This window comes from Fundulus heteroclitus, chromosome 4 (assembly GCF_011125445.2).
Source record: "Fundulus heteroclitus isolate FHET01 chromosome 4, MU-UCD_Fhet_4.1, whole genome shotgun sequence".
NCBI classification, from domain to species: domain Eukaryota; kingdom Metazoa; phylum Chordata; class Actinopteri; order Cyprinodontiformes; family Fundulidae; genus Fundulus; species Fundulus heteroclitus.
In genome coordinates, this window is record NC_046364.1 from 1,480,455 (window position 1) to 1,507,745 (window position 27,291).

The 27,291-nt window shown below is 44.2% G+C and overlaps 2 protein-coding genes across 3 annotated transcripts; one reads left to right on the forward strand and one right to left on the reverse strand.

The window, feature by feature from the left end:
* Nucleotides 1-1,106: 1,106 nt before the first annotated feature.
* crybgx (crystallin beta gamma X) lies at nt 1,107-7,392 on the forward strand. The gene is made up of 6 exons (XM_012882108.3): nt 1,107-1,208; nt 1,502-1,550; nt 2,501-2,622; nt 3,003-3,138; nt 5,620-5,759; nt 7,180-7,392. The coding sequence occupies exons 1-6, from the start codon at nt 1,165-1,167 to the stop codon at nt 7,310-7,312; spliced, it is 624 nt and encodes a 207-aa protein (XP_012737562.1). The 5' UTR covers nt 1,107-1,164; the 3' UTR covers nt 7,313-7,392.
* A 3,415-nt stretch (nt 7,393-10,807) lies between these two features.
* cars1 (cysteinyl-tRNA synthetase 1) lies at nt 10,808-27,009 on the reverse strand. 2 transcript variants are annotated; one of them, XM_012882137.3, is made up of 23 exons: nt 26,898-27,009; nt 24,448-24,675; nt 22,015-22,106; nt 21,247-21,335; nt 21,076-21,172; nt 19,825-19,923; nt 19,446-19,595; nt 19,198-19,338; nt 19,023-19,111; nt 18,818-18,939; nt 15,924-16,036; nt 15,624-15,752; nt 15,303-15,432; nt 15,107-15,210; nt 14,927-15,024; nt 14,057-14,246; nt 12,769-12,831; nt 12,606-12,687; nt 12,444-12,524; nt 12,257-12,324; nt 12,051-12,110; nt 11,885-11,968; nt 10,808-11,078 (listed from the first exon to the last, which is right to left on the reverse strand). In XM_012882137.3, exons 1-23 carry the CDS (start codon nt 26,917-26,919, stop codon nt 10,950-10,952), a joined length of 2,460 nt encoding a protein of 819 aa, XP_012737591.2. In that variant the 5' UTR covers nt 26,920-27,009; the 3' UTR covers nt 10,808-10,949. The 2 variants fall into 2 exon arrangements, with proteins under 2 accessions (XP_012737591.2, XP_012737592.2); XM_012882138.3 differs by lacking the exon at nt 24,448-24,675 and having other exon boundaries at nt 26,898-27,005.
* Between the last annotated feature and the right edge of the window lie 282 nt (nt 27,010-27,291).

Below are 27,291 nucleotides of genomic sequence, written 5' to 3' on the forward strand. Positions count from 1 at the left end.
AACAATAAATCGATTCGGAATAAGGATTCAGTATTTTTACATATAAGGAATTTGACCTGGTGCAGAACATGCAACATACACAGGAAATAAAAAAAATATGCATAAAGTATATCAAATGGTATGAAGTTATACGGCAAAAACAAGTACATAAGAAATAAAAAGTCAAGATAAATATTAGCATGACAATTCAATACTGTACTGTACAGTTTGTGCACTTGTTTGTGGAAAGAAGGTGATCAGTCTGTGGATCTGCTGAGGTGTTAAAGTTAAAGTTGCTGCATGTGTTCCTTTTTCCTTCCACTTAACTTTCCATTAATCTTCCAGCTGAAGCACTCTATCCTGCGGAGGTCCTCACTGAATGTCTGCTGGACAGCTTTCATCAACCTTTCTCATGTTTATGAGGGCATAATGATAAAATAACGTATCAAAATAAATCACCTAGTGTGTAATAATCTGTGTGATATGCGGGTTATGAATGGGATTACTGAGATAAATCAGGTCATTTATGCCAGCAGGGGGCGCAGTTATGACAGTAATAGTTTCTCAGCCTTTTGTCACATATTTTATTTCTCTGAACTAAAACTAATCCATAAAACATTGAGCCTCCAGCATCCGGTGCTGACAACCTGTCGGACCTTCAGAAGGCCTGGAGAGACGCTGCTTCAGGAGAGTCTGGCTGGTTTGGGAGGAAAACAGCCAGAAACGAGGCCTGAAGCTGCGTCTCTTCAGGCATCTGGCTGCAGGATACTCAGAGTTTTGGTAACTATTTAACGATTAAAGCGGGATCTGTGCGGTCAGGTTGTCCTCTGGACTTCTCCAGCCTTCCTGTGAACACAGGAGCGGGCCCCTCGGCGTCATCGCCACTGTTCTCAGAGCATTGTTGCTGAGAAAATGCTGAAATGTTCAAACCCAAACTGTTGGCGCTGCACTCTGCGTGCCGGAGGCCGCGCTCGTTGTCTTTCTGCATTCTCCCTCCCTGATTGTACGTTTCATTCACCGGTGTGCGTCCTGTGACACGGGGGCCAGCATGAGTTTGTGTTTAGCATATCAATGGCCCCGAGGGCCCCGGCAGCTGCAGCAGAAACCCTCTGAGCCTTCTGGTAGCTCTGCGCGGCACCGACTCGCCATATTTAAGGCGCTTTCTCGCTGCCTCGCAGAGCTGACATGAACATCTTCACTAAGGTCCCAGGATTAGCCCAACAAACCAGGTACGTTCAGCGGGCCGCCCAGCCGGGCCTCAGGGGGCCTCAGGGGCCTCCTGCAACGCCCAGTGTCTCCACAGTCACCCAGGGAGTAATGATGGTTGCAGGATGCACAGAGTTCAGCTTTTAGATGCTGAAAGATAAAAAAAAACACCCAAATGACTTCTAGATTCTGCTTATCGAGATAAAAACAGGAGGTTTAAACCCGTCAGCTCGGCTCCCAGACATGAAGCGGAGAGTTTGGTGTTCCGCTGTTTTTATGAGTGAAATAACTTGTGGAAATGTTTGTGTATCTGCAGCAAACTGGGGTCTGTGCTCCAACGTGCCTTCTATGGGTCGACTGGGAGGGTGAGTGCAACCTTCATCAAACATCGTCTGCTGCTGCTGTCGGGAATCTGAAGGACAAAAGTGCAGCCGGAACATCTGCGGTGGAAGAAAACAATGAATTCTTCAAACTTAATGAATTAATGAAAGTTGTCATGGTGGCTGCTCAGATATTAGGACATCTACTGGAAATGTGAGATTATGTTATCAGATGAGCCCTCAGGGTATCGGGTCAATGGTCCAAGATCAGGAACCGGACTCAGCAGCCTGTCGCTGAGGAACAGGAACATTTCAGGGGATTCATGGAGTTTGAATGATTTAGGGAACGGAAATCATCTGATTTATTATGATTTAAATGTTAGGAACAAAGTTTGCAGAATAGCTGAAATCTGCATGAAGCACAAATGGTTCTGACCAGTTTGGACTCAGCTGTTGCTCTTATGTGACGTTTGCTCTAATGGCCCTAAAGGGCCAAAGGTGGATGAGGTTCCTCCATCTCCCTCTCTGATGGGGTTCAGTTCTGCCGGGTCGCTCTTCTGGGTCGGAGGCTGCTGCTGGTTCTGATTGGATGGTTCAGCCACATTTCTCTACATTTCCAGTCCAGTCAGTCAGTGTAATCATTGAAAGCGGTCCGGTTCTGGAGGTTCCACCTCAGAACATTTTCAGATGGATGTTAAACAACGCGACTCTAATGTCTCTAACTTTGGTGAGAAAGGCGGATGCCTGGAGAGAATCTGATTAGAGGTTCTGCAGAACCGCTGATCCAGACCAGATAGAAAGAGACAGGAAGTTCTGGCTGCTTGGAAGGGAAAGCAGCAGAAAAGAGACGTTTTCTTCCATCGTTGATGGATCGCTTAGAGGCGAAACACACAAAAGTGTCCGACAACCAGACTGGAGGCAGAAAGCTGAGCTAGAAACCCAACATCTGACCCGGTTCTGGATTGGTTCTTGCTGACCGTCTTCTCTGCTCCCAGGTGACCCTTTTCGAGCAGCGGAACTTCGCTGGCAGACGACTGGACCTGAACTACGACTGTCCCAGGATCAGCGACAAGAACTTCCCAGAGAGATGTAACTCTGTTCAGGTGGACAGCGGAGCGTGAGTTCACCTGTGAAGTCCGTTTGACCCGTTCTGAGGGTCCGCCGGTGCTGGTCCCCGCCTCCAGGAGGCCTCGGGTTTAAACTGAAATGTTAGCAGAACCATCTGGGACCAGTCATTTAGAGAAGAACCCTGCATACAGCGATCCTCAGGTTAACACAGAGAAGAACCAGCGAGCAGGAGCTACATCTCCTGAGAACATTAATACTTAGAACTTTGATAAAGTTGAAGCTCGGATCAGTTAAATTCTTCTTAATCAACAGAACCAAGGTCCAGAAATCCAAATTTAAACTAGAACAGAAAGTGAAGCAGAAGAACCGCAGAACTGAGGAACATTCAGTTTCTCACCATGTTTGGATCTGTCTCTGATGTTCTGGCAGGTGGGTCGGTTTCGAGCATGAGAACTACCGAGGCCGGCAGTACCTGTGGGACATGTCCGACCGGGGCGAGTACAGCTGCTACGACAAGTGGTGCGCTCAGGTGGACCACGTCTCCTCGGTCCGCTCCATCAAACAGGTGATCATCCGGAAACAGGTTCTGTTCAGAACCATGCAGAAATGATCCAGAACAGTTAGAGTAAACCGGGTCTGCTTCATGATCCAGCAGCTCGTAGAACCTCCTGTAGAACATCCTTTAACAACTTATAGAACCTCCTTCAACAGCTTGTAGAACCTCCTGCAGCAGCATATAAAGAACCTCCTGTAGTAGCTTGTAGAACCTCCTCAAGTATCTTGTTGAACCTCCTGTAGCAGCTTGTAGAACCTGCTGTAGCAGCTTGTAGAACCTCCTGTAGCAGTATGTGGAACCTCCTGTAGCAGCCAGTAGAACCTCCTGTAGCAGCTTGTAGAACTTCTTTTAGCAGCTTGTAGAACCTCCTGCAGCAGCTTGTAGAATCTCCTGCAGCAGTTTGTAGAACCTCCTGTAACAGTCTGTGGAACCTCCTGTAGCAGTCAGTAGAACCTCCTGTTGCAGCTTGTAGAACCTCCTGTAGCAGCTCATAGAACCTCCTGCAGCAGCTCATAGAACCTCCTGCAGCAGCTCGTAGAACCTCCTGCAGCAGCTCGTAGAACCTCCTTTAGCAGCTCGTAGAACCTCCTTTAGCAGCTCGTAGAACCTCCTTTAGCAGCTCGTAGAACCTCCTGTAGCAGCTTGTAGAACTTCCTTCAATAGCTTGTAGAACCTCCTGTAGCAGCTTGTAGAACCTCCTTCAATAGCTTGTAGAACTTCCTTCAATAGCTTGTAGAACCTCCTGTAGCAGCTTGTAGAACCTCCTTCAATAGCTTGTAGAACCTCCTAAAGCAGCTTGTAGAACCTACTGTAGAAGCTTGTAGAACATCCTGAAGCAGCTTGTAGAACCTACTGTAGCAGCTTGTAGAACCTTCTTCAATAGCTTGTAGAACCTCCTGAAACAGCTTGTAGAACCTCCTGCAGCAGCTTGTAGAACCTCCTGTAGCAGCTTGTAGAACCTCCTGAAGCAGCCAGTAGAACCTCCTGAAGCAGCTTGTAGAACCTACTGTATCAGCTCGTAGAACCTCCTGAAGCAGCCAGTAGAACCTCCTGAAGCAGCTTGTAGAACCTACTGTAGCAGTCTGTAGATCCTCCTGTAGCAGCTTGTAGAACCTACTGTAGCAGTCTGTAGATCCTCCTGTAGCAGCTTGTAGAACCTACTGTAGCAGTCTGTAGAACCTCCTGCAGCAGATTGTAGAACCTCCTTCAATAGCTTGTAGAACCTCCTGTAGTATCTTGTAGAACCTCCTGTAGCAGCTTGTAGAACATCCTGTAGCAGTCTGTTGAACCTCCTGCGGTGGCTTGTAGAACCTCCTGTAGCAGCTTGTAGAACCTCCTGTAGCAGTCTGTGGAACCTCCATAGCAGCCAGTAGAACCTCCTGTTGCAGCTTGTAGAACCTCCTGTAGCAGTCTGTGGAAACTCCTGCAGCAGCTTGTTGAACCTCCTTTAGCAGCTCGTAGAACCACCTGTAGCAATATGTAGAACCTTCTGTAACTGCTTGTAGAACCTGTCTGTGGGACCTCCTGTAGCAGTCTGTGGAACCTCCATAGCAGCCAGTAGAACCTCCTGTAGCAGCCAGTAGAACCTCCTGTAGCAGTCTGTGGAACCTCCTGTAGCAGCTTGTAGAACTTCCTTTAGCAGCTTGTAGAACCTCCTGTAGCAGTCTGTGGGACCTCCTGTAGCAGCGTGTAGAACTTCCTTTAGCAGCTTGTAGAACCTCCTGCAGCAGCTTGTAGAACCTCCTGTAGCAGCTTGTAGAACCTCCTGCAGCAGCTTGTAGAACCTCCTTTAGCAGCTCATAGAACCTCCTTTAGCAGCTCGTAGAACCTTATGCAGCAGCTCATATAACCTCCTTTAGCAGCTCATAGAACCTCCTCCAGCAGCTTGTAGAACCTCCTTTAGCAGCTCATAGAACCTCCTGCAGCAGCTTGTAGAACCTCCTTTAGCAGCTCATAGAACCTCCTTTAGCAGCTCGTAGAACCTTCTGCAGCAGCTCATAGAACCTCCTGTAGCAGCTTGTAGAACCTCCTGTTGCAGCTTGTAGAACCTCCTGCAGCAGTCTGTGGGACCTCCTGTAGCAGCTTGTAGAACTTCTTTTAGCAGCTTGTAGAACCTCCTGCAGCAGCTTGTAGAACTTCTTTTAGCAGCTTGTAGAACCTCCTGTAGCAGCTTGTAGAACCTCCTGTAGCAGCTTGTAGAACCTCCTGTAGCAGCTTGTAGAACCTCCTGTAGCAGTCTGTGGAACCTCCTGTAGCAGCTTGTAGAACCTCCTGTAGCAGCTCGTAGAACCTCCTGTAGCAGCTTGTAGAACCTCCTTTAGCAGCTCATAGAACCTCCTGCAGTAGCTCGTAGAACCTCCTGTAGCAGCTTGTAGCTCCCTAAAAGTCTCACTGCAACATTTCAGTCAGAGTGAGGTCTGGACTTTGACTTTCTGTTGTTATAAAGTCTTGGCACCCTACCAGCTGATCTGCTGTGTCTCTGGTTCTCAGGACAACAACCCTCCCAGAGCTCAGCTATTCGAGCGAGCAGGTTTCTCCGGAAAGAAGATGGAGATCCAAGACGACATCCCCAACCTGTTGAGCCGCTACAACCTCAACAGAGTGGCGTCCATCCGCGTCCTCGGGGGAGCGTGAGTTTGCTGTCCTGTGTGCTGTGGAAATGAGAATTTCCTCAGGAGATGCTTTGTTTCTGTTCCTTTAGTGTTTATAGCAGAGGTCTATCCATGAGTTCTGATATCCTAGAGCAGATGTGTCAAACTCACGGCCCATGGGCCGAATCTGGCCCATCAAGGCAATTTATCCGGCCCTCAAGAGCCAAAAAAAAGGCGTATCATGTGATAAAGTAGAGGCATATATCCTTTTAAATTTTATAAAGTGGCTAAAACTGAGCATCCTGTAGCTGATGTTGATTTTTTTTTAACTGTGTAGTAACAGCCTCCTGCCACTAGAAATCAGTTTTCCCACAACACATTGAAACAACACAAATATGTCCAAAAAGAGAAAAAGTGATGCAGAAAGATGAGTTTAAAGTGGAACTCACCCCAAAATCAACTTTATTTTGCAGATAAACCACACAAACAGGGCCTAAGGTTCTACTTTTATGTAACTGTGCATTTTTTACATTTTTATGTGAACTGAAATGAAATTATGAAATCAAAAGTATCATCTAAAAAGACCATTTTAATGACTTCATGATGCCAAAGTGGCCAAATATAGAAATGAGTTTGACACCCCTGTCCTAGAGGGACCATTGACCTTTCTGTCCAGAGTCCTGGGGGATTAAAGTGAAATTTATTTCCAGGGTTTTCACACGTCTTTAAAAGAGCGAGCAATAAACATACAGAGGCAGAAAAAGGTCAGAGGAACTTAACAAATTTAAGATTAATGAACCTAAAGCTAACAAACATAATCTGGGTGATAATATCTCTATGCAGTGTTGAAGCCAAAACTATCATTATTGTTATTTTATGTAGGTTGTCAATATTTGATTTACATATAATAACTTGGAATAATAATGAAAAGTTCATTTATTTCAATATATCCATCACTGATCCATCAATTCAATTTCCATTTTGGATTAATTTTCTTTGAACTGAATTACACCCAGACAGATGTTTTAAATTTTATTTCTGCTAATTATAATAACTTTGTTTACAGCTAATTTGTTATTTAGAATTAGTTGAATTTGACTGGGTTGTATCATAATTCAAACTGAATTGGACCGCATACTACTGGATCTGACTGTGTCTGTTTGATAGCATGGTCCTGGATTAATTTTTTATCAAATTTGAACCGAATTAGGTGCTATGGAATAGGGCATAAAGTCAATATGTTGAAGAATACTGAAACGTTTGTTTATTTCAGTAACTCCATCGCTAATTGGTCCTGGGGTCAAGGTTTGGAAAACCTGGATGTAATGAAGCAGATAAAGCGATAAAGGTTCTGGTCCATGCACAGAACCACATGTGGAGCTTCTAGGAAAGCTTAACGGAACCAGAATTTAAAGAATTTCATGAACACGCTGACTGATGTGACGTTCTGCTGTTACAGCTGGGTCGTCTACCAGGAGCCCAACTACAGGGGGCCACATTACGTCCTGGAGAAACGGGACTATAACAACTTCTCCGACTGGGGCAGCCAGAACAGCACCGTGGGCTCCATGCGCCGAGTCCGATTCAACTGAACAAGAACCTCGACCCGAAGAGGAGCACCGATGGAGCCTGTCAGCTTTACATAGAAAATAAAGACTATTTTAGTAATAAACTGATTTGATCTCTTTACTGACACATAGCGCTGCACATCTAGATTGTTCAAACCTGGGTTTATTTCTCTCTGCCAGAAACTACAGGTTGAGGTCCAGGAAATGCTGCCATGGAAGGCTGGAAATTGGTGCAAATTTTATTTGGGTGGTTTTTATTTGCCAATAAATCTGAACAAACAAGAATCACATGTGGGATTCCTCAGGGCTTCATCATCAGCCCACTGATTTTTAAAATTAAAATGTTACTTGTGGTCAGGTATTTCAATATCTCATCACATCATTAATTTCTCTTACTAAAATTATCTAAACTAGTAAAACTAATTATTAGATTTATTTTTCACAAATAAATCAAGTGATTAAAACCTACAACTTTTAATTGACCTGCCTGATCATGTTTCTGAAAAAGATGAGAATCAGGTTTGCTTACATTAAGGTAAATAAGTTCCAGTTTAATGGATATTCACTTGACCTTTATATTAGCAGATAAAAAAAGAACATCCTGTAATTTAAATCACTTACAAACTGTTTAACCAGGATTTTTCAGGACCAGCAGACCAGTCTGCACTGGCTTTAACCATTTATTGTTTTGTTAATTTTATCATTGTATTTTTATCCTCCTGTACGGCCTTTTTGGTGTCTTATGGTACAGCAAAATGTTTTATAAATAACGTTTTTGATTGATTGGGGAGAGTAGCCAGAAACTTTACTCTAAAGTGAAAAATACGGTGGATTTCTTTCCAAACGTTAATCAATATGTAGTGACTACTTGTCTATGGAAAAACTTAAAAGTAAACGAACAAAAATTAAATGTAAATCAAATAGTTACTTGATGAATAGTGGGTTTCCGGGTTTACGCAGTACAAAAAATTCTCAAAATACGTCAAAAAATGCAGTTCTGAGAGTTTATTCCAGGCCTCTTCAAGGAAAAAATAAACATGATACAAACTGAAAAACTACTTGCTGCCCTGGTTTCAGCCTTTGTGCTCGCTTCACCTGCTACTCACTGATTAACCAGGCTGAGTGACTTGCTTCCTGAAAGGACTGGTAGACTGCCAGACTGCAGCACTGGAAGACTGGTAAAAAACCATAAGCCCACCCACTTACCATCCTGAGCTACCCGGAGTCCATGTATTTATACACCAGACACACCCAAAACCCAAACAAAAATCAATTAACTAATTAAACAATTTACTAATAAATAATTGTATTCTAAACAACTGTATTCTAAATGCAACAAATAACCAAATAAATACAAATGAACTAAATAATCTGAGTTCTAAAACAAAAATAGAGAAATGGCTCCTACACAATATAACCGAGTAAATAGAACTAGTTACAACCCACCTTTAAGCATGACAACATTGTGTCTAAACCAATATTAAAACATGATTTGTTACTGATGAAATACATTATTTCATTTAACCAGAACCATTAACTGATCCGGCTTTGCTGCTGAGCTCATTATGGTCTGTAATCTTGGCTGCTTCATGGTTGATCAGGTGTGAATGCAAACCTTCCTGAATCTGGACCTACAGCTCCATGCATCCCTCTTCATAAAAGTTTTAACCGTTAAAATCTGGCCTGACCCAATTTATCCCAAACTGAGCAGCACCAGGTTCTACTCTGAGGCCCGTTTCATGCAGCTGCACGCCTGCAGGGTCGCTTAGGAGGCCATAACGGATGATTTGATCGGATCCACCCGGTTCTGATGAAGAACTGGAACCAGAGGGGAGATCAGGCGGTTACCGAAGCATCCGACAGTCAGAGCACCAGATGCCTCCATGATGCTTTCAGCTTTAAAGGATCAAATATAAGATGTTCTCCCTTCATTCAAAAGGATAACTAATCTCTAAATGATCCAGTTTTATTTAAATCACATGGAAATCTTCAGTAAACTGTTGATTTATTAGACTTTGTTTGTACTCAGATGCGGCACCTTCCTGTACATCTGATATCTTAAAGGATTATTTTTGTTCTTTGACAATGTATTTTGGGAAAAACTGGTTAGTTTTAAACTAAGAGCAACATATATGCTTGTGTCTGTTATGTTGCTCACATAAAACTAAGAACCACATGTGTTATTTTGTTATAACTTGTTTTAACTTGTGGTGGGAACCTATGACAATGTGTTGTGGGAAAGACTGATTCTGTATTCCTTATTTTGCTTATATTTGCGCTATTATCTGAGTTTGCAATATTATTTTGCTTCACACATTGCTGAGATGCTGGGAATGGTTTTTGTTTTGGAAACGGGACGAACAGCTCAGATGGGAGGGAGAAGTGGCCACTCTCGCTCCCATCTGATACTTTGTTTATTGGTATAAAAAGGAGGGGACCGCCCTCAGTCGTTGAAGTCAGCCGTGGGTTGTAGGACGCCCGGCCGCGTGGATTGCTCTCTAACCGGACTGACCGACTTCCCAGTCCTAACCATGGTAAGAGATGGAACAAAGCTTGCCAGGCTTTAAGTGCTTGCTGTTTTGTGTTGCTGTGTTCTGTGAGGAATAATAAATGTGGGCCTTATATTCTAACAGAAACAGTGTTTGAGTCCTTATTTGTGTTTGCCGATCTCTCCCGATCCTGAAATAAACATTTCATAAAACAACATCGGATCATCTACTTCCTTCTGGGAGCTGCTGCCGTCAGCGAGACGCGTGGATATAAAATGTTAGATTGTCTCCAGTTACTGGCTGCAGGAGGATGAAAATGTGTCAGATCTAATAAAGCAGCATCTTCTGAAATAAAGACACGGCCTTTAATTCTTGACTCTTCTTTATTAGGGCATCTCCAGCCACAGCCTCACAGAACCACAGTTTTCTCACACATCAGTAGAAAAATACACGCTGTAATGGATGGATGGTTAAAAGATCGCCTCTTTGAGAAGGATCGGTGCTTTTCCAGCTGGGAAACATTCCTTCCTGTTTCTTAGAGAGCTGTGAAAAGGAGGACAAGCAGCTCCTGAGGGTTAACGCGGGTTTGGCCTCCTGGGATCAGACGCGTGTCACGACACAAACAAAGAGAACAGCCCACAGAGACATGGCCAGGACCGGGAACGGATCAAGATGGACGCCAACATGAGGACAGATGTGGTCCAGCTGTGTCTGGTGCTGTTGGCTCCTAACCGGACGTCATCTTTCATCCTGGGAACATTTTACCTGCAGGTTTCCTGATTGTGTGGCTTAATGAGGCTGTTTGCAGGCGGCTGACAGAACGGCGCCGGGTTCTTCCGGGATCCGGATCTCAAGGAGAGACGGCTGATTTCAGAAGGAATGCATCGCGTGAAAAATAACTTTACAGATCGTTATGAAAACTAAAACGGTGAACGTCTCTGAGTCGCCCGGTCTTTAATCCGGCGCTGAAGCTGAAAAACTGACAGTTCGGTTCTGCTGAGACGACTCAGAACAAAAAGTCATTTTTTTCTTTTTCCTCACCCATTTTCTCTGAATGCCAAAGAAAATGTACATAATTCTGGAGATGATTTGATCCTGTTTGTGGAAATGAAGCCAATGCGATGTTTTCTGGACCATGATGAACAGCAGGTCGACCCGTCGGTCCGAACGGGTCAGTTTCCGTTCTGCTTCAGCTGGAGATACTCGCTGTGGAGCTTCTCCTGAGCCTCGTAGAGCTTCCGCAGCTTCTTGGCTTGGCCTTTACTCAGCTCCTTCCCTTCAGCGTCATGAGTGGGAAAACCCTGAGGAGAGAAAAACAGGCGAGGGTCAAAGGTCAGCCACCAGTTCAACACCTGAGGAACGAGATTCTGTCCCCTGTAGTGGACCTGGATCTTCTCTGTGATGCAAAAAGGGAACTAAAAGTAGGTCAAATTTTGTTGAAATTAGTGTATTTATCCTTGATTTGAGCAGCTAAATAAGATTATGTGCCAATGGAATGAGTATTTATATAATCCTAACCCCTACACTGTAAAAATGGGAACTAAAAGTAAGTAAAATCTTCTTGAAATGAGTGTATTAGTCCTTGAATTGAGCAGGTGAATAAGATTATCTGCCAATGGAATGAGACTCTTGCACTTAATATAGGAACAATTCATCTCCATCATCTTATTTCAAGTGCAGTATATCTAATTATCTTGTTTTAGTGGTCAAAATACTCATTCTATTGGCAGATAATCTTGTTTATCTGCTCAAACCAAGGACAAATAAACTCATTTCAAGAAGATTTGACTTACTTTAAGGCCCTTTTTGCAGTGTAAAATAAGATATAAACAGAAGAATAATAATAGAATTAGATATACTGCACTTGAAATAAGATGACGGAGATGAATTGTTCTTATTTTAAGTGCAAAAATCTTATTCCTTTGGCAAATAGTCTTATTTACCTGCTCAAATCAAGGACAAATGCACAAATTTCAAGAACATTTTACTTACTTGGAGTTCCCTTTTTGCAGTGTGAGGACCAGAGTCTTCTGGATGTGTGTCCAGCAGCTGAAGCGTGTCCAGAACCGGTTCATCAACAGAACAACGATCTAAATCCTCCACTTACCGTCTCATCAAAGCTGGAATATTTGTCCGTCTCTGAGCGAAACATCTGCTGTGGAGGGACCTTCATCTTGGCGAGTTTGGCCATCTGAGACAGAGAGAGAAGGCAGAGGTCGGGTGAACGAGCCGCCCTTCGACAGAAAACAGACGGCAGCAGAAACCGCACCGACCTCCTGCTCCTGTTTCTTCCTGGCGGCTTCCTCCTTCTTGCGTTTCTTCTCTTCTTCCATCTGTGAAGGGAGGGAAAGCGCCTCGTTTGAGAGCATCTCGGTTTGATTTCACGCCTCCGTTCAAACCTAATAACCGGTTCCGTCTCCGGCTTCTGGGCCTGGAAGGCGGTTCTGGTGCTTCTCGCAGTGAAACGATGGAGCCTTACCTTCTTCTTCTCCTCCTTCTCCCTCAGCAAAGTCTCCCTGTCCACCAGTTTCACCACAGTGGGCTGACCTGCAACACGGACGCTTGGAGTTAATCAGCTGGAGTCTGAAGAGTCGCCTCCACCTGCCGCCTTTAATAAGCTGTTTGGGAGTTAATAACAGGAGAGGAGGACCGGTTGTTCCCGGTACCTTCGTGGTCCTCCAGTCGGACTCCCAGCTCCGGCAGCGTGTCGTCCCGCACGACGTCGCAGAGCTGCAGCAGCGCCGTCACTGCAGGGTTTGGAAGAAGAGAGTCAGATCAGCAGCCGGACCGCCGGTTTCCCTCAGAGGGACGGCGGCGTTGGTCCTCACCTTTCTGCTCTCGGGCGATTCTCCGCACGTTCTCCCTGAAGTCGGACAGCACCGCCAGGTACGGCATCACCGTGCTCTCCAGCTGCAGAGACGGGACAGAGACGGGATCAGCGCAGGGAGTTTTTCAGGCCGACGCCCTGAAACAGACCGGCTGCTGACTTACGTCGACGGTTTGGCCTCCGACTGGAAAGCCGATGGGATCCGAACCTTCGATCGCTCCGAAAACCTGAAAGACCGCAAAAAGCTTTGAGTTAGAGGATAAATTCACTATTAATTCATTCATTCAGACATCATGATGCAGAAATAGCCTTGAAACCAGCAAGTGATGAAAAAGAATGTATGTTAAGATTTAAGATAACTGAAGAAAAACATGAAATATAAAGGAATAAAAGGAATAAAAGTGGCAAAACCACAAAAAAATTTCTGATTTAACGTTTTCTTTTTGTTTTAAATAAGTCACTATTTTAAATAAGATTTATCCAAGTTGAATTATTCATGTTTCCTTCACTTTTTCCAGTTTTATTTCTGCTTTAAAGGCGCATAGCCAGATTATTTGACTTCTTTTTAGATTTATACATCAGCAGCTCACTCTGGTTGCAAACAAAGTTTTTATTAAAGATTATCACACCCTGCTGGCATATTAGTTATTATTTTGGTGTTTCATGCTTTGTTTTTGCTCAGTGTGTCAGTAAATAAGGCCTTTTGTGTTTATTTACCATATTAAGTATGTACCTTGCTTGCACAGCAGAGGATAAAACAAGGAAGCGGCTAATGGCTATTAGCATCTCCCAGCTAAAAATGAAGAAAGGTCCAAGATCCAATGAAAAAAAACACACAAACATCTATGATTCCATGAGGGAAAAGCCTGGAATGTCTCTGGGAATCCAGTCTGAACGTTGGTGTTCACTGAATCAGACGCTAAACCTGCCGAGGCTCAGATGTGACGCAGAGTTGACTGACGTGAGTAAATGTTCTGATATGAGGCTCTAAAAGTTGCTATAGATCGTTTTATTAAAATAATAACGTTGGTCTTCATCATGCTGAGCTGCTGCTTTACTGCGAGGCATTGCAGAGGATCAGGCTCTGTCCGACATTATTTAATACTTTTATTAATTAAGCAAACCAGGATTATGATCGTTCTTTGATACTGCCACTAGATGGCGCCATGTCTGTTTATATCTGCTCATCACACCCGGTACTGAGGCTATTTATCCACAAAAAGGACTATCAACACATTATCAGGATGGATATAACCTTATTTTATCATAATAAAATGTTTTTTGGTCTTTTTTATGAGCTTATAATGTAGGTATAAACCAAAGAAGGAGGCAAAAGCTGAGCTTCTCTCTGTGGCGTTTTAGTCAAACTCCACAAACCCAGAGTGTTGCCTGCAGAGCGGTTTGGGACCCTAAGCCTATCGGGGCCCAGGACCTCCTCCGGCCGCCGCTCACCTTCAGCATGCTGGTCAGGTACGTGGCGATGCTTTCCAGCAGCAGGCGGTTGGGCCTCAGCTTGGAGCTCTTCCTGCCGGCGATGTAGCTGTTGCTGTGGCTGACCAGCACCCTCATCTCCTCCATGGCGGTGCGGGTGTCCACGTTGTCACACAGGGCCTGGTGCACGGCGGACTTCCTGTCGTAGAAACTGAACCACAGCGAGCGACACACTCAGTCTAAAGCACAGAGACCTTCCAGAAGATGGAGGAGGTTCCCGTTCTCCATGACTGGAGGCAGGAGCCCCAATTATCTCTACGTAATTTAAATGATTTCAGTCTCACTGTTTATTAAAGGACAGAGCCTTGCAAAAAGTATTCACACCCGCCGAACAGTGAACATGTTGTCTCATAGCAACCTCTAAGTTTTTAAATCATTATTGAAAACAAAAGCAATCTGAAAAGTGCGGTGTGCATTTATTATTAATTTCTGCCCAGTTTCCTCTGCTGTCAGCCTGGATGGAGAACATCTGACAACATCAACTCTTGCCACACATTCTCAGCTGGATTCAGGTCTGGACTTTGACTAGGCCATTCTAACATCCCATAATATCTCAGGCTGCAGGTTCAGGCTGGTTCTCCTGCAGGAAGGTGAACCTCCACCCCAGTCTCAGGTGTCCTGCAGCCTCTAACAGGTTCTCCAGCTCCACAAGCTCTGACCTGCTTCCCCCAGCATGATGCTGCCACCACCGAGCTTCACTGTGTTCAGGGTGATGAGTCTCACACGACCAGAGAACCTTCTTCCCTTGTTGCTCCATGAAATAGATGTTGATTAGGTAAACGAAGGTAAACGAAGACTGAAGCACATCCTTCGCCTTCTCTGCTGCCTCACCTGTTGTTCAGCTCCACCTCTGCAGCCTCCCACTTCTCGAAGCGTCCGGTGAGATCTGTGGGAGCTCGCAGGATGTCCTTAACGTTCAGGAAGAACTCCTGGAGGAGAAGGATGGAAACGGCAGCTGAAAACAGGAGCAGGAGGCGGAGAGGGTCGACGGTCATCTCCACGGACACCTACGTTCAGGAACTTCTCGTACTGGACGGCCGACTCCATGGTGTTGGAGGAATAGTCCAGGGTGTCTTTCCAGGAGTGCATCAGGAAGGCCAGGCGGAGCTGACGAGCTGCAGGAGGAACATTTCACAAGGCCTGAGCACCCGATGGAGAACCTGGAGAACCTGGAGAACATGTCTACCAAGCAGCAGCAGACGCTCACCTGTGTTCTTCGCCAGAGCGTCTTTAATGGTGATGAAGTTCTTCAGCGATTTGGACATCTTGCAGCCGGCGATGGTCAGGTGACCCGTGTGCAGGAAGTAACGAACCCAGTAGTCGTTCTCAAAGAACGCCTGCGGAGGAAAAGCAGCTGAGGTCAGAGGAAGCTACGTTCCTCACAGGGGGAACGTGTTTAAACGATTCGTTTTTAGGGATGTTCTCCTTCCAGACAGCCAGACGCTTCAAGGTTTCTCCGTTTTCTGAAGGGCTAACCGTGAAGGTCTGGCTCTCTGGAAGCAGAACATGAAGAACCAAGAAACTGGACCTCAGACTGGGCCAGCTCGTTGTCATGGTGGGGGAACCGGAGATCAAACCCTCCTCCATGGATGTCCATCGACTCTCCCAGGATGGAGCCGGCCATGGCCGAGCACTCGATGTGCCAACCGGGCCGTCCCTGTTCCAGCGTCAGACAGGACAAAAGTTATTAAACAGCAGCTTCAGAGCAGCTAAGAACGGTCAGACATGAGGAGCAGGAACGCTGCTGACTCAGGTATCCAACCTGCAGCCTGAACGCAGCAGAAGATCTGAGATAACTTCAGGCTGCAGCTCGGCGTGAAACCCTCACCTTCCCCCACGGAGAGTCCCAGGACGGCTCTCCAGGCTTGGAGGCTTTCCACAGGGCGAAGTCGTTCTGGGACTTTTTGTCGCTCAGTCTGTCGGCGGAGACGCTCAGGTCGCCTGCAGAGAAGCAGGAAGAAGACGAGGTGAGAAAGAGGAGATGTGGCGGCGTCTGATGTCCAGACGGAGAAACAGAAACAAAGAAACATTGATGTGAAGAGAGAGAATCGCTGGAAAGATGAAATTCAGCTTCATCCTGCAGTCAGAGAGCAGCAAGGATGGAGGGATGAATGGAAGATGGATGGATGAATGGAAGATGGATGGATGGATGAATGATAGATAGATGGATGGATGGATGAATGATAGATGGATGATGGATAGATGATGGATGAATGAATGAATGATAGATGGATGGATGAATGAATGATAGATAGATGGATGGATGAATGATTAGATGGATGGATGGATGAATGATAGATGGATGGATGAATGATGGATGGATGGATGAATGATTAGATGGATGGATGGATGAATGATAGATGGATGGATGAATGATAGATGGATGGATGGATGAATGATAGATGGATGATGGATAGATGATGGATGAATGAATGAATGATAGATGGATGGATGAATGAATGATAGATGGATGGATGGATGATGGATGAATGATAGATGGATGGATGAATGATTAGATGGATGGATGGATGAATGATAGATGGATGGATGAATGATAGATGGATGGATGGATGATGGATGAATGATAGATGGATGAATGATTAGATGGATGGATGAATGATAGATGGATGGATGAATGATAGATGGATGGATGGATGATGGATGAATGATAGATGGATGGATGGATGAATGATAGATGGATGATGGATAGATGATGGATGAATGAATGAATGATAGATGGATGAATGAATGATGGATGGATGGATGATGGATGAATGAATGAATGATAGATGGATGGATGAATGAATGATAGATGGATGGATGAATGATTAGATGGATGGATGGATGAATGATAGATGGATGGATGAATGAATGATAGATGGATGGATAGATGATGGATGAATGAATGAATGATAGATGGATGGATGAATGAATGATAGATGGATGGATGAATGATTAGATGGATGGATGGATGAATGATAGATGGATGGATGAATGATAGATGGATGAATGATTAGATGGATGGATGAATGATAGATGGATGGATGGGTGAATGATAGATGGATGATGGATAGATGATGGATGAATGAATGAATGATAGATGGATGGATGGATGATGGATGAATGATAGATGGATGGATGAATGATTAGATGATGGATGGATGAATGAAAGATGGATGGATGAATGATAGATGGATGGATGGATGATGGATGAATGATAGATGGATGGATGAATGATTAGATGGATGGATGGATGAATGATAGATGGATGGATGAATGATAGATGGATGGATGGATGGATAAATGGATGGATGATTAGATGGATGGATGGGTGGATAGATGGATGGATGATAGATGGATGGATGAATGATAGATGGATGGATGGATGAATGATAGATGGATGGATGGATGCATGGATGAATGAATGATAGATGGATGGATGGATGAATGATAGATGGATGGATGAATGATAGATGGATGGATGAATGATAGATGGATGGATGAATGATAGATGGATGAATGATAGATGGATGGATGAATGATAGATGGATGAATGATAGATGGATGGATGAATGAATGATGATGGATGGATGATGAATGAATGAATGATAGATGGATGGATGGATGGCTGAATGATAGATGGATGGATGAATGATAGATGGATGAATGATAGATGGATGGATGAATGATTAGATGGATGGATGAATGATAGATGGATGTATGAATGATAGATGGATGGATGGATGGATGAATGATAGATGGATGGATGAATGATTAGATGGATGGATGAATGATAGATGGATGGATGAATGATAGATGGATGGATGGATGGATGAATGGGATGGAGGATTAGATGGATGGATGAATGATAGATGGATGGATGAATGATAGATGGATGATGGATGGATAAATGGATGGATGATTAGATGGATGGATGGGTGGATAGATGGATGGATGATAGATGGATGGATGAATGATAGATGGATGGATGGATGAATGATAGATGGATGGATGAATGATAGATGGATGATGGATGGATAAATGGATGGATGATTAGATGGATGGATGGGTGGATAGATGGATGGATGATAGATGGATGGATGAATGATAGATGGATGGATGAATGATAGATGGATGGATGAATGATAGATGGATGGATGGATGCATGGATGAATGAATGATAGATGGATGGATGGATGAATGATAGATGGATGGATGGATGAATGGGATGGAGGATTAGATGGATGGATGAATGATAGATGGATGGATGAATGATAGATGGATGGATGAATGATAGATGGATGATGGATGGATAAATGGATGGATGATTAGATGGATGGATGGGTGGATAGATGGATGGATGATAGATGGATGGATGAATGATAGATGGATGGATGAATGATAGATGGATGGATGCATGCATGGATGAATGAATGATAGATGGATGGATGAATGATAGATGGATAGATGGATGAATGATAGATGGATGGATGAATGATAGATGGATGGATGGATGCATGGATGAATGAATGATAGATGGATGGATGGATGAATGGATGAATGATAGATGGATGGATGAATGGATGAACATTTCTCCAGCGTCTCTAAACTCTCAGGCTTGTCGTCTCTTCTTCTTCTGCAGCAACACGGTTGAGTTTTCCGTGTCTTGGCGCCCCCTGGTGGCCGCATCATGTCATAAACCGAGGATTTAAAAACACGCACCTTCGCCCTCATGCAGCGCCTTCTGGTCTCCCACAGCCTCGGGGACCAGCTTGGCGTACGAGTGCTGCGGACTGGAGTCAAACTTCTGCGTGTCAAAGTAGACGGAGCCGTTGGACTCGTACCTGCAAGCGTCCCAGAACCGAGTTATAAAAATAAAAACTGCTGCGGCGGGCGGAGAACGCTGCAGACGATCCTCCTTCCTCACCCGTAACCGTTTGAGACGACCTTCCTCACAAACTCCACGATCTCCGGCACGTACTCGCTGACTCGGGTCAGGACGTCGGCAGGAAGGACCTGAGGGACACGGGGACAGAGGTGATGGCGGCTGTCTAACCGGACCAGAACATCCGGGTGGAGGAGAGGCGGAGCTGAGCACTTACGTTCAGGGCCTCCATGTCTCTGTGGAACTCTCCCTCCCAGAACTTGGGGAGGACGGAGAAGATGGAGTTCTCCGTGACTTCGCTCCCAAACTGTTTGTCCAACCAGTCGGACAGCAGGTCCTTGGATTTCTCCAACAGCTCCTTGAAGTTTAAGACAAACAGTTGGATAAAAAATGGTTCCTCTGCCTGAACATTAAAGATATTTGACTAAATAACTGGACAGATGCGTCCAAACGGCTCAGACTCACCTGAGCCAGAGGCTGCAGGACTTCACCTGCGGCTCCGCTCTCCGTCGCCCCCTGTAGGGGCTGCAGGGCGGCGCCGACGGCGGCATCCAGGCGCTCCAACATCTGCTTCTTATCTGGATCTGTGGTCGACGCCAGCTGCTCCTGGAAGGGCTGAAAAACAAGCAGCAGGAAAATGCCTGAATGCTCTCAGTACCGGGTCTGGGCTCCTTATGCATGAATTCCTGCATCCCTGCTGCTGGTGCTACTGCATTTCTTCCTTCCACTCAATTTTCCATGAATATACTCTGACCGTTCCAGGATTTTTTTAACCAGTCATGATTATTTCAGGATTTTCCTGCTGCAGTTAACGACAGCGCCGCTGTGACCGGATCAGACTCACCACTCTGGCACTCAGGACGTCCTGCAGGATCTGAGCTGCCTGCGGTCGCTTCTCTCTGTACTGGTCCAGAAGGAAGTTCTGCCGGGCCCTTTTAATGATCTGAAACGCAGAGAAAATACAAACTTGAAGCGTCTAAAAACGTTGTTTCTGCAGAAATACTTCTGCTCCCGATCAAATCCAAAGATCAATTCTTCATTTTCTCACAAAGACAGAACCTCCAGCAGGTACAGAACCACCTGACCCGGTAACATGTCCTGTGTCAGGACAACATGCGATAATCTTAGGGAAGCTCGTTCTGCTCTGGTATGTCCAGCTGATCTCTGAACTTAATGTTCACCAGAACATCTTAATGTTCTCCTAACATCACCAAATATAAACTGTTAAAAATAAATAGAATAAAACAGGAAGCCATGGCAGAACTATTATTAATGCAGCAAACTTCAACAGTTTACAGAAACATTTAGAGAGGCTGCTGTAAAAACGCAGAAAATTATCTCGTTTTTTCTCTTCTCTGCTGAGGTAAAAACAAACAGCTGTTCTGTTCTGGTTCTAGAATTAAATGAGTAGAAGAAGAACAAATTAAATCTCAACTTTCCTTAACATCATCCTCATTTAATGTGAAATTTGATTTTAGTTTTAATAAAAATCCTGTTTCAATCTGAACATTGAGCTCCAGGTTTTTTTTTTTATTGTCCAATAATGTGTTTAATGTTCAATGTTTGGTGCTGATAGTAAATCCTAATTAGTGCAAATGGACAAATGCTAATAGGCTTGTATCATATTCAACTTTTTCTTTTACAAAACTGAGTTTTTGAACCATTGAGTAAATGATCTAAAGTGTGAAACTAATGTCCTTTATGCATTAATTGAGTATAAATCTCTTGCTCGGTGCATTTTTCTTTAGTTTCTGCAATTTGAAAACATAAAAGTAACTTCATTGTTCATGTGAAACAATTACTTAATAAATTAGTAAAAGGCAACATTATACATTTTGTTTATTCAGCTGAGATAGCCATGGTTCTGTTTATTATTATTATTTTAACTTTAACCGGCCTTTACTGCATCTAAACAGGAACTTAACTGAACCTTCATAGACATTCAGGTTTAATGTATCGCCAGAAAACTTAATGAAGACAAGAATGGGAGTGATGCAGGAGCAGGAGTCATTCTGAGTGGGAGTGGGAGTGATTTTACCAGGAGTGGGAGTGGACAGGACTTTTTATTCTGACCCGGGACATTTATGCGTCTCACCTTGTCGTCGATGTCGGTGATGTTCATGCAGTAGAGCACGTCGTACTTGAAGTAGTCCCTCAGGATCCGCCGCAGGATGTCAAAGGAGATGTAGGACCTGCAGAGAGAGGCGGAGCGGCTCGTCTCTGGCAGGAAGGAGTCCGCAAATGTTTCTGGCGCCGACCCGTTTACCTGGCGTGTCCCATGTGTGAGGCGTCGTAGACCGTGGGCCCGCAGCAGTACCACGTCACCTTGTTGCCGTTCTGGGGGACAAACGGCTCCTGCAGCGAGAACGCGGAGGAGAAGGTGGTTAAACAGAACCGGCAGGAGAGTGAAACGCTCTGAAAGGACCATGAATGGGCTGTGGGGTCACTCCCAGAACCAGAACCAGAACTTTACTGATTCTGTTAAACCAGGTGGGACTTCCCCTCAGGCGTGGGCCGGTTCTGCCCGACTAATCGTCCGTAATAAGCAACTTTAATCAACGTTTCTGCCTAAACAGCCGCCATTTTGGCTCCTGCTGGTTTCAGTCGTGCTGCTAAATGTTAAAAGCTATGATGTTTATGTATCGGTACCAGAACCAGAACCAGAACCGGAACCTTTCCTCCTTTAAATGATCTTTAGCTGCCGTTCTTTGGCTTTTAGTGGAAGAAAAACTTAATTCTGATTTCAGGGTTTGTTTCCTGCTGCAGAAAATTTAGCTTAGACCTACGGCCCTGTACTGGACCGGTACCAGGTTGGTACCGGTCCAGTACCAGGATGGTCCGGTACCAGGACGGTCCCGTACTGGACCAGTACCAGGATGGACCAGTACCAGGATGGTCCAGTACCAGCTACCACAGAAAGCTCTGAATCACATTCAGACTCTGCTGGATGTTGGTGAGCTCTGATGGCTGCAGCTAAGCCCGGCCCGGTTCTGCGGCCGGTCCGGTTCTGGCTCACTGCTTTTCACAGCCGTACCTTGGCTCTGGTCAGGCTGTTGTAGAGCCGCAGCTGAGGGACTTCTGTTCCTGCAGGTGGAGACCATGGAGGCTGGACCCGCTTCCCTTTCACTGCAATCAGAGACAAATCAGCAGGTTTCAGAACCAGAAATCAGAATTTATTCAGCGGTCCGGTGAAACCGGGTCAGTCACTCATGAACCTGCAACAGACTTTTCTCAACTATGATTTAAATTTGTTATTTTCAGCTTTCAGTTTGTTAAAAACTTTTAAACGTAATAAAACCAACTAAATTAATTTTATTCCTATTTACTCAAATATTGAACATCTTCTCAGTTGTAAATTTAAAAAAAGCTCTTAATATTTCAATCTAAACATATTTTTATGTGACGTCTGCGAAGATTGCAAAGAAGAAACATTATTTTTCAACATTAAATGAAAACCTACATTAGTTTAAAACCATTTAAATGGATCCATCGTTGAGTTTAGATGGAAATTATTCATCATTATTGAGCTTCTGGTGAAGTCGTGTGAAAAGACTTGGAAGAAAAATCCTGATGCAGCCGCTGACCCTATCAGACCCGGTTCTGACCCAGAAAAGACCCATTTTCTGCCAGAAGCCTCCAGGTTTTCATTTAGAGCGATTTCTCTGGAGGCCCACAGCGCCACAGATCCTCCCGGGTTAACAGCGGACCCAGCCGGGTCCGTCTGGGTCCGATCGCCCTCCAGGCCACCAGGGCGGTTCTGACCTGCCGCTCCTCACAGCTAAAGCTCTTTAAAACGTTTAATTTCTGCTCCGCCTGCAGATATGAGAGAGTTTGGGCCAGAAGCCGCTTTCCCACAGAAACTCACTGATTTCTGCAGATCAGCCGTGGCAAACTTCATTTTAAGGCTTTTAATTAGGAGCAGAGCGACAAATCTATTTAATCGATTAATTTTTTTTAAGATTTCATTTTTGGAAAGTCTGGATCTTATTTTGCCAATTAACTGATTGGGCTTCCATGATAAGAAGCATTTAAGAAATTATAATGTGAAAATACTGTGAAGAAGAAACTTTCTTTAACCAGAACACGAGGCACTTTAATTTACTAGTTTTAAGTTATTTTAAAGTTACACAAGTGAAGGCTGTTCTCAGAACATTTAGTTGTTTCATTGTTTATAACAACGAGGCGTAGGGCAGGATCATGTAGAAAAAAAAAGAGCATATCGATAAAATAGAAATCATATTGATCATATTGATAATTATCAACAAATTCAAAACATTTATTTTAAGTGCAGCCCTGATCATTTTTTGCTGTTGCTTAGCAACCTATTTTTAGATAAATAACACAGAAACACTGAATTCAAACTCAACCCTTTATTCAACCAACTTTTTGCCAAAACTGCAAGTTTTTAAAATTTTTAAAATAACGCGTCCCCTCTGAACTCTCTGAAGGGGCGGAGCTTGGTTCCTGGGTCTGTGTTGTGATTGGTTGGGAGGATGTAATGATGTAATATTAACCTAAATGATAGAATGCAAAGGGAAGGAAAACTGTTATTCTACTGAACTTTTTATTGACCCTTTTTTCTATCGATCGATATATATTATTATTGAATTATTGAATTATCGTCCAGCCCTAATTAAACATTGATGATCAAACAGTTTTTGGTCTTTTTATGAGAATATAACATACTTATGTACTTTTAATAAACCAAAGGAGGCAAAAGCTGAACTTCTCTCTGTGGCGTTTTGCTCAAACTCCACAAACGGTCCCAGTTTGGACCCGTCCACCGGGCCCAGGACCTCCGGCCGCCGCTCACCGTCAGCATGCTGGTGAGGGCGGCCATCTTGTTTCACAGCTTACACTTAGCTGCACTTTGAATTTGAACTCCCAGACGACAAGCTTGACATAAAAGCACGTTTTTGAAATAACTTCTTTAATTTCTTATTGTGAAACAAAAAGGAGGGAAAAAAATGAATTAATCGGATTTGGGAAAATAAAACTGGAGATTTTATTTTTAAGCTGTATTGTCCAGCCTTAACTGTTTACCAGCTGCTGTTTCCGACTAAAAGGGAGGAAAATCAGCCAAAGCTGAAAGAAAATCTCCCAGGAAGCCTGGAGGACCGCTGACAAAGATTAGAGGACAAAGAAGAAAACCCGGTTTTCTCCTCCTCCTGCAGGACCATCAGTTTTCTGCGACGCCACTGGAAGTTCAGACAGTCGTGATGTTTCTGAGGCTGCAGGTGTTCTCCAGGTGAGCATGCAACCAAACGAACCCCGAGCTGCAGCTTGATCACCAGCAGAGCGTCACACTCAGGCCGACAGAGCGATTAACAGCGAGAAGCTTCAACTGAAACACTTCAAACGGGCCGGAGGAGCTCTGGCTTCATGCATGGCTGCAGAACCTGCAGCCGACCCGCTGCAGGCCTGCACAGCCGCCTGCACGCTCACATCCCATCAACCCTCTACTCACTGCTGCCGTCTGCGGCGAGGTCCGGCTGCAGGGCGGAAATGTGTCTGTACCAGCGCAGGGCGTGGACGTGCTGCGGGTCGGGGGGGCGGGCCAGGAGCCTAAAGGCTCTCAGGTCGGCCTGCGAGGGGCCGAAGCCCGCCAGGTAGCTGCGTGAGGCGAGGTGGTCGTTGAGGGCCGCCGTCAGCGCGGCCTCCCCGTTAATCTGCAGCCAGGAGCCAAACTCAAAGGCTGCAGAAACAAGAGGGCAGACGTTCGCAGAGAGTTAGCTGCCAAGCAGCAGCAGCTCATCAGAAATCCTTCAGCTCACCGACAGAACAGAGATCTCTAAAGGTTCTGGCAGCCAGAGAAAAAAGCTAATCAGAGCAAAGCCTCGTTATTTTACTTCCCAGCAGCCAGACGGTCCTGCTACCTGTTAAAGCGACTCTGATCGCTGCATCTGGGCCTTTCCTGTGACTTTTTTTAGGGTTTAAGTACAAGTTCAGCTCTTTCGGCGCAAAAAAGATTTCAGAAATGAGCGCTGACTCAGCTTTTGCTGAGAACCACGGACTTCTGGGGATATTTTGCAAAACAGAGGAAAACCTGAAATAACGGCTGAGTAAAGAAGCGTTTTTTTTATTTAATTTCATGCTGACGATGCAAAGAATCAGGATATCCTGACACCGTGGGACGAGACCTGCAGAGTTCAGGCTGTCTCCGCCTCTCGTTACAACCCAGCAGCCGGCTTCTGATCTGATGCAATAAACACCAAACCGTTGTTCAAAGGAAAAAGATAAGATCTATACTGGTGAGAAGTTTTTATCAGAGTTCTACCGCATCATCGGTCCCTAGTGCAGAAAAAACAACAGTTCAGAACCCAGAAGCCTGCGATGGAAACGATTCAGTTCACAGAGAATCTAAATCTGGAGCTGGACGCCTCAGATCCCAAACTCTTCTAGATCGCATTTTCTGATGTTTTCTTCCCTGAAATTCTGGAAGTTTCAACCAGAGGTCCTGAAACAACCCGAGGCTGAAGTCTGCTTCTGATTTGACATTTTGCTGTGCTTTGAGTAATAAATCACGAGTAATCAGGACTAGATACAGTTGAGATTTCATGAAATCATCACTTTGAGTTCAGTTCCCAAACCTGACTCAGTTTAAGAGCCACAGGGCCGGTTTAAACCACTGATATAACAGTGTCTTTGGGTCAAAGAACCAGAGAAATCCAGCTTTCTTTAAGGTCCGACCTACTAAAGCAGATTTTTTTTAAGCATTAAAACGCAAAAAAGAGACGAAAAAAAAAAATGATTCAGGTTCTCAAATAAAGATAAATTAGTAGATTATTCTCATTATCAGTCAGTCCTCAATATTTATAAGGGTTTAGTAAAGTCAAATAGTTTGTAGTCTTTAGGGATTTAATGAAACAGAAAAAACCATTTTGGATATTTGTTTCATATTTGTCCTGATGATCTTCAATCTGAACCTATTAGGGGAAAAATAAGACAGAATCACGTCTAATATAAATTTCAGCAAAAAGCTCTATTTTTTTTTTTTTGCTAAATGATAATGTTATCCAAGCAGTTTTTTGATTTTGTATCTTTGATTTTGAATCCTTATGTTGTGCAACTATAACGTAAACCACTTGAACCTGCAGCCTCCTCTGGTCTTCATGACCGTCAGACGCTCTGGTTACTGCCTGCTGACAGTTGGTTCCTTTTCTAAGCGTTAAATCTGCAAACTGTCATCACTGGACCAAATTAAATCCAACTTATACTACTCCATTTTACTAAGGGGTGTTTGTTTTTTTGTCATTCACAAAAAGATAGACATGAAAGGGAAACACAAAGAGAAAATTCCAGAAACAGGAGGAGGCCAGACAGGATGACAAGAAAAACCTAACAGAGTTTACACAGAGAAAAAGGATGTTGAGGCACAAAGTGGTGAAAAAAATAATAATTTCTATCTGTTGTAATAATGATCCAATGATCATTCCTCCCTTTTATAGGAATAAAATGACATGTGGATGCTTTATTAGTTACTATTAGATTAATATGACTTAAACAGAGGCACTATCATCTCCATTATGTTGGAAAGAAAAACATTGATGTGTCTGAGTCACCATCAGCTGCCAAAAGCCCTGCCGGTGAACACAAACAGCAGATTTAGGTTTTAATTCACATTGTTTAGGTTAATAATGTAGGCCGAATAAAAACTATACAGTTCCTGTTTGTTCTTATCTAATTTGTTAATCTGTTTGTCTTACAGAAGTTAAACGTCGCTTTGGGAAAGTTTAAATTGTCGCTTTTTAAACGGAGTTCCGCTGCTTTCGCCGCGCTGCTCGCTAACACGGCTAACAGAGGCTAACTGCAGCTGACAGCCACAGAAACAGCGAACCGAGCTGCTTCTGCTTCTGATCGGCTCTCTGTCTGCGTGGGAGCGATGATACGAACAGGTAATAAAGGTAAAAGCTGTACCTGTCTCCGCTGAGCTCGACATTGCCACAGGGCTCAATCAGATGCTGATGCAACAATAACCGGACCGGAAGGAGAACCCGGAACCAATGTGTCCGGATCCGGGAGCAGCGGACACGAATAACTGTCGGACTCAGAGAGACACGACACATGTAGCAGGTGCAGCTCAGAAAAGCAGATCGTGGAATATGGTATTCAGTAACTTCAGTAATGATTAGGTAAAACCACAGTGATACATTTCAAGCGTTGACTTCTAATTAAAAACTACAATTCAATGTCTTATTACAAAGTTAAACTATTATATAAAGCAGAAATATGGTCTCCACGTCTTGTACATTATTTCCACTCAGGTCTGGACTCCTTCAGCATGAATCTCTGCATCAGTGCAGCATGTCAT

Excerpts from the sequence above, each read along its gene's own strand:
- crybgx (XM_012882108.3), top strand. The coding sequence starts at position 1,165 with ATGAACATCTTCACTAAGGTCCCAGGATTAGCCCAACAAACCAG. Across the intron at positions 1,209-1,501 it reads GGATTAGCCCAACAAACCAG|CAAACTGGGGTCTGTGCTCC; the intron begins GTACGTTCAGCG and ends GTGTATCTGCAG. Across the intron at positions 1,551-2,500 it reads TCTATGGGTCGACTGGGAGG|GTGACCCTTTTCGAGCAGCG; the intron begins GTGAGTGCAACC and ends CTCTGCTCCCAG.
- cars1 (XM_012882137.3), bottom strand. The coding sequence starts at position 26,919 with ATGTCGAGCTCAGCGGAGACAG. Across the intron at positions 12,111-12,256 it reads AGAAGGAGGAGAAGAAGAAG|ATGGAAGAAGAGAAGAAACG; the intron begins GTAAGGCTCCAT and ends CTCCCTTCACAG. Across the intron at positions 11,969-12,050 it reads GGAAGAAACAGGAGCAGGAG|ATGGCCAAACTCGCCAAGAT; the intron begins GTCGGTGCGGTT and ends TCTCTGTCTCAG.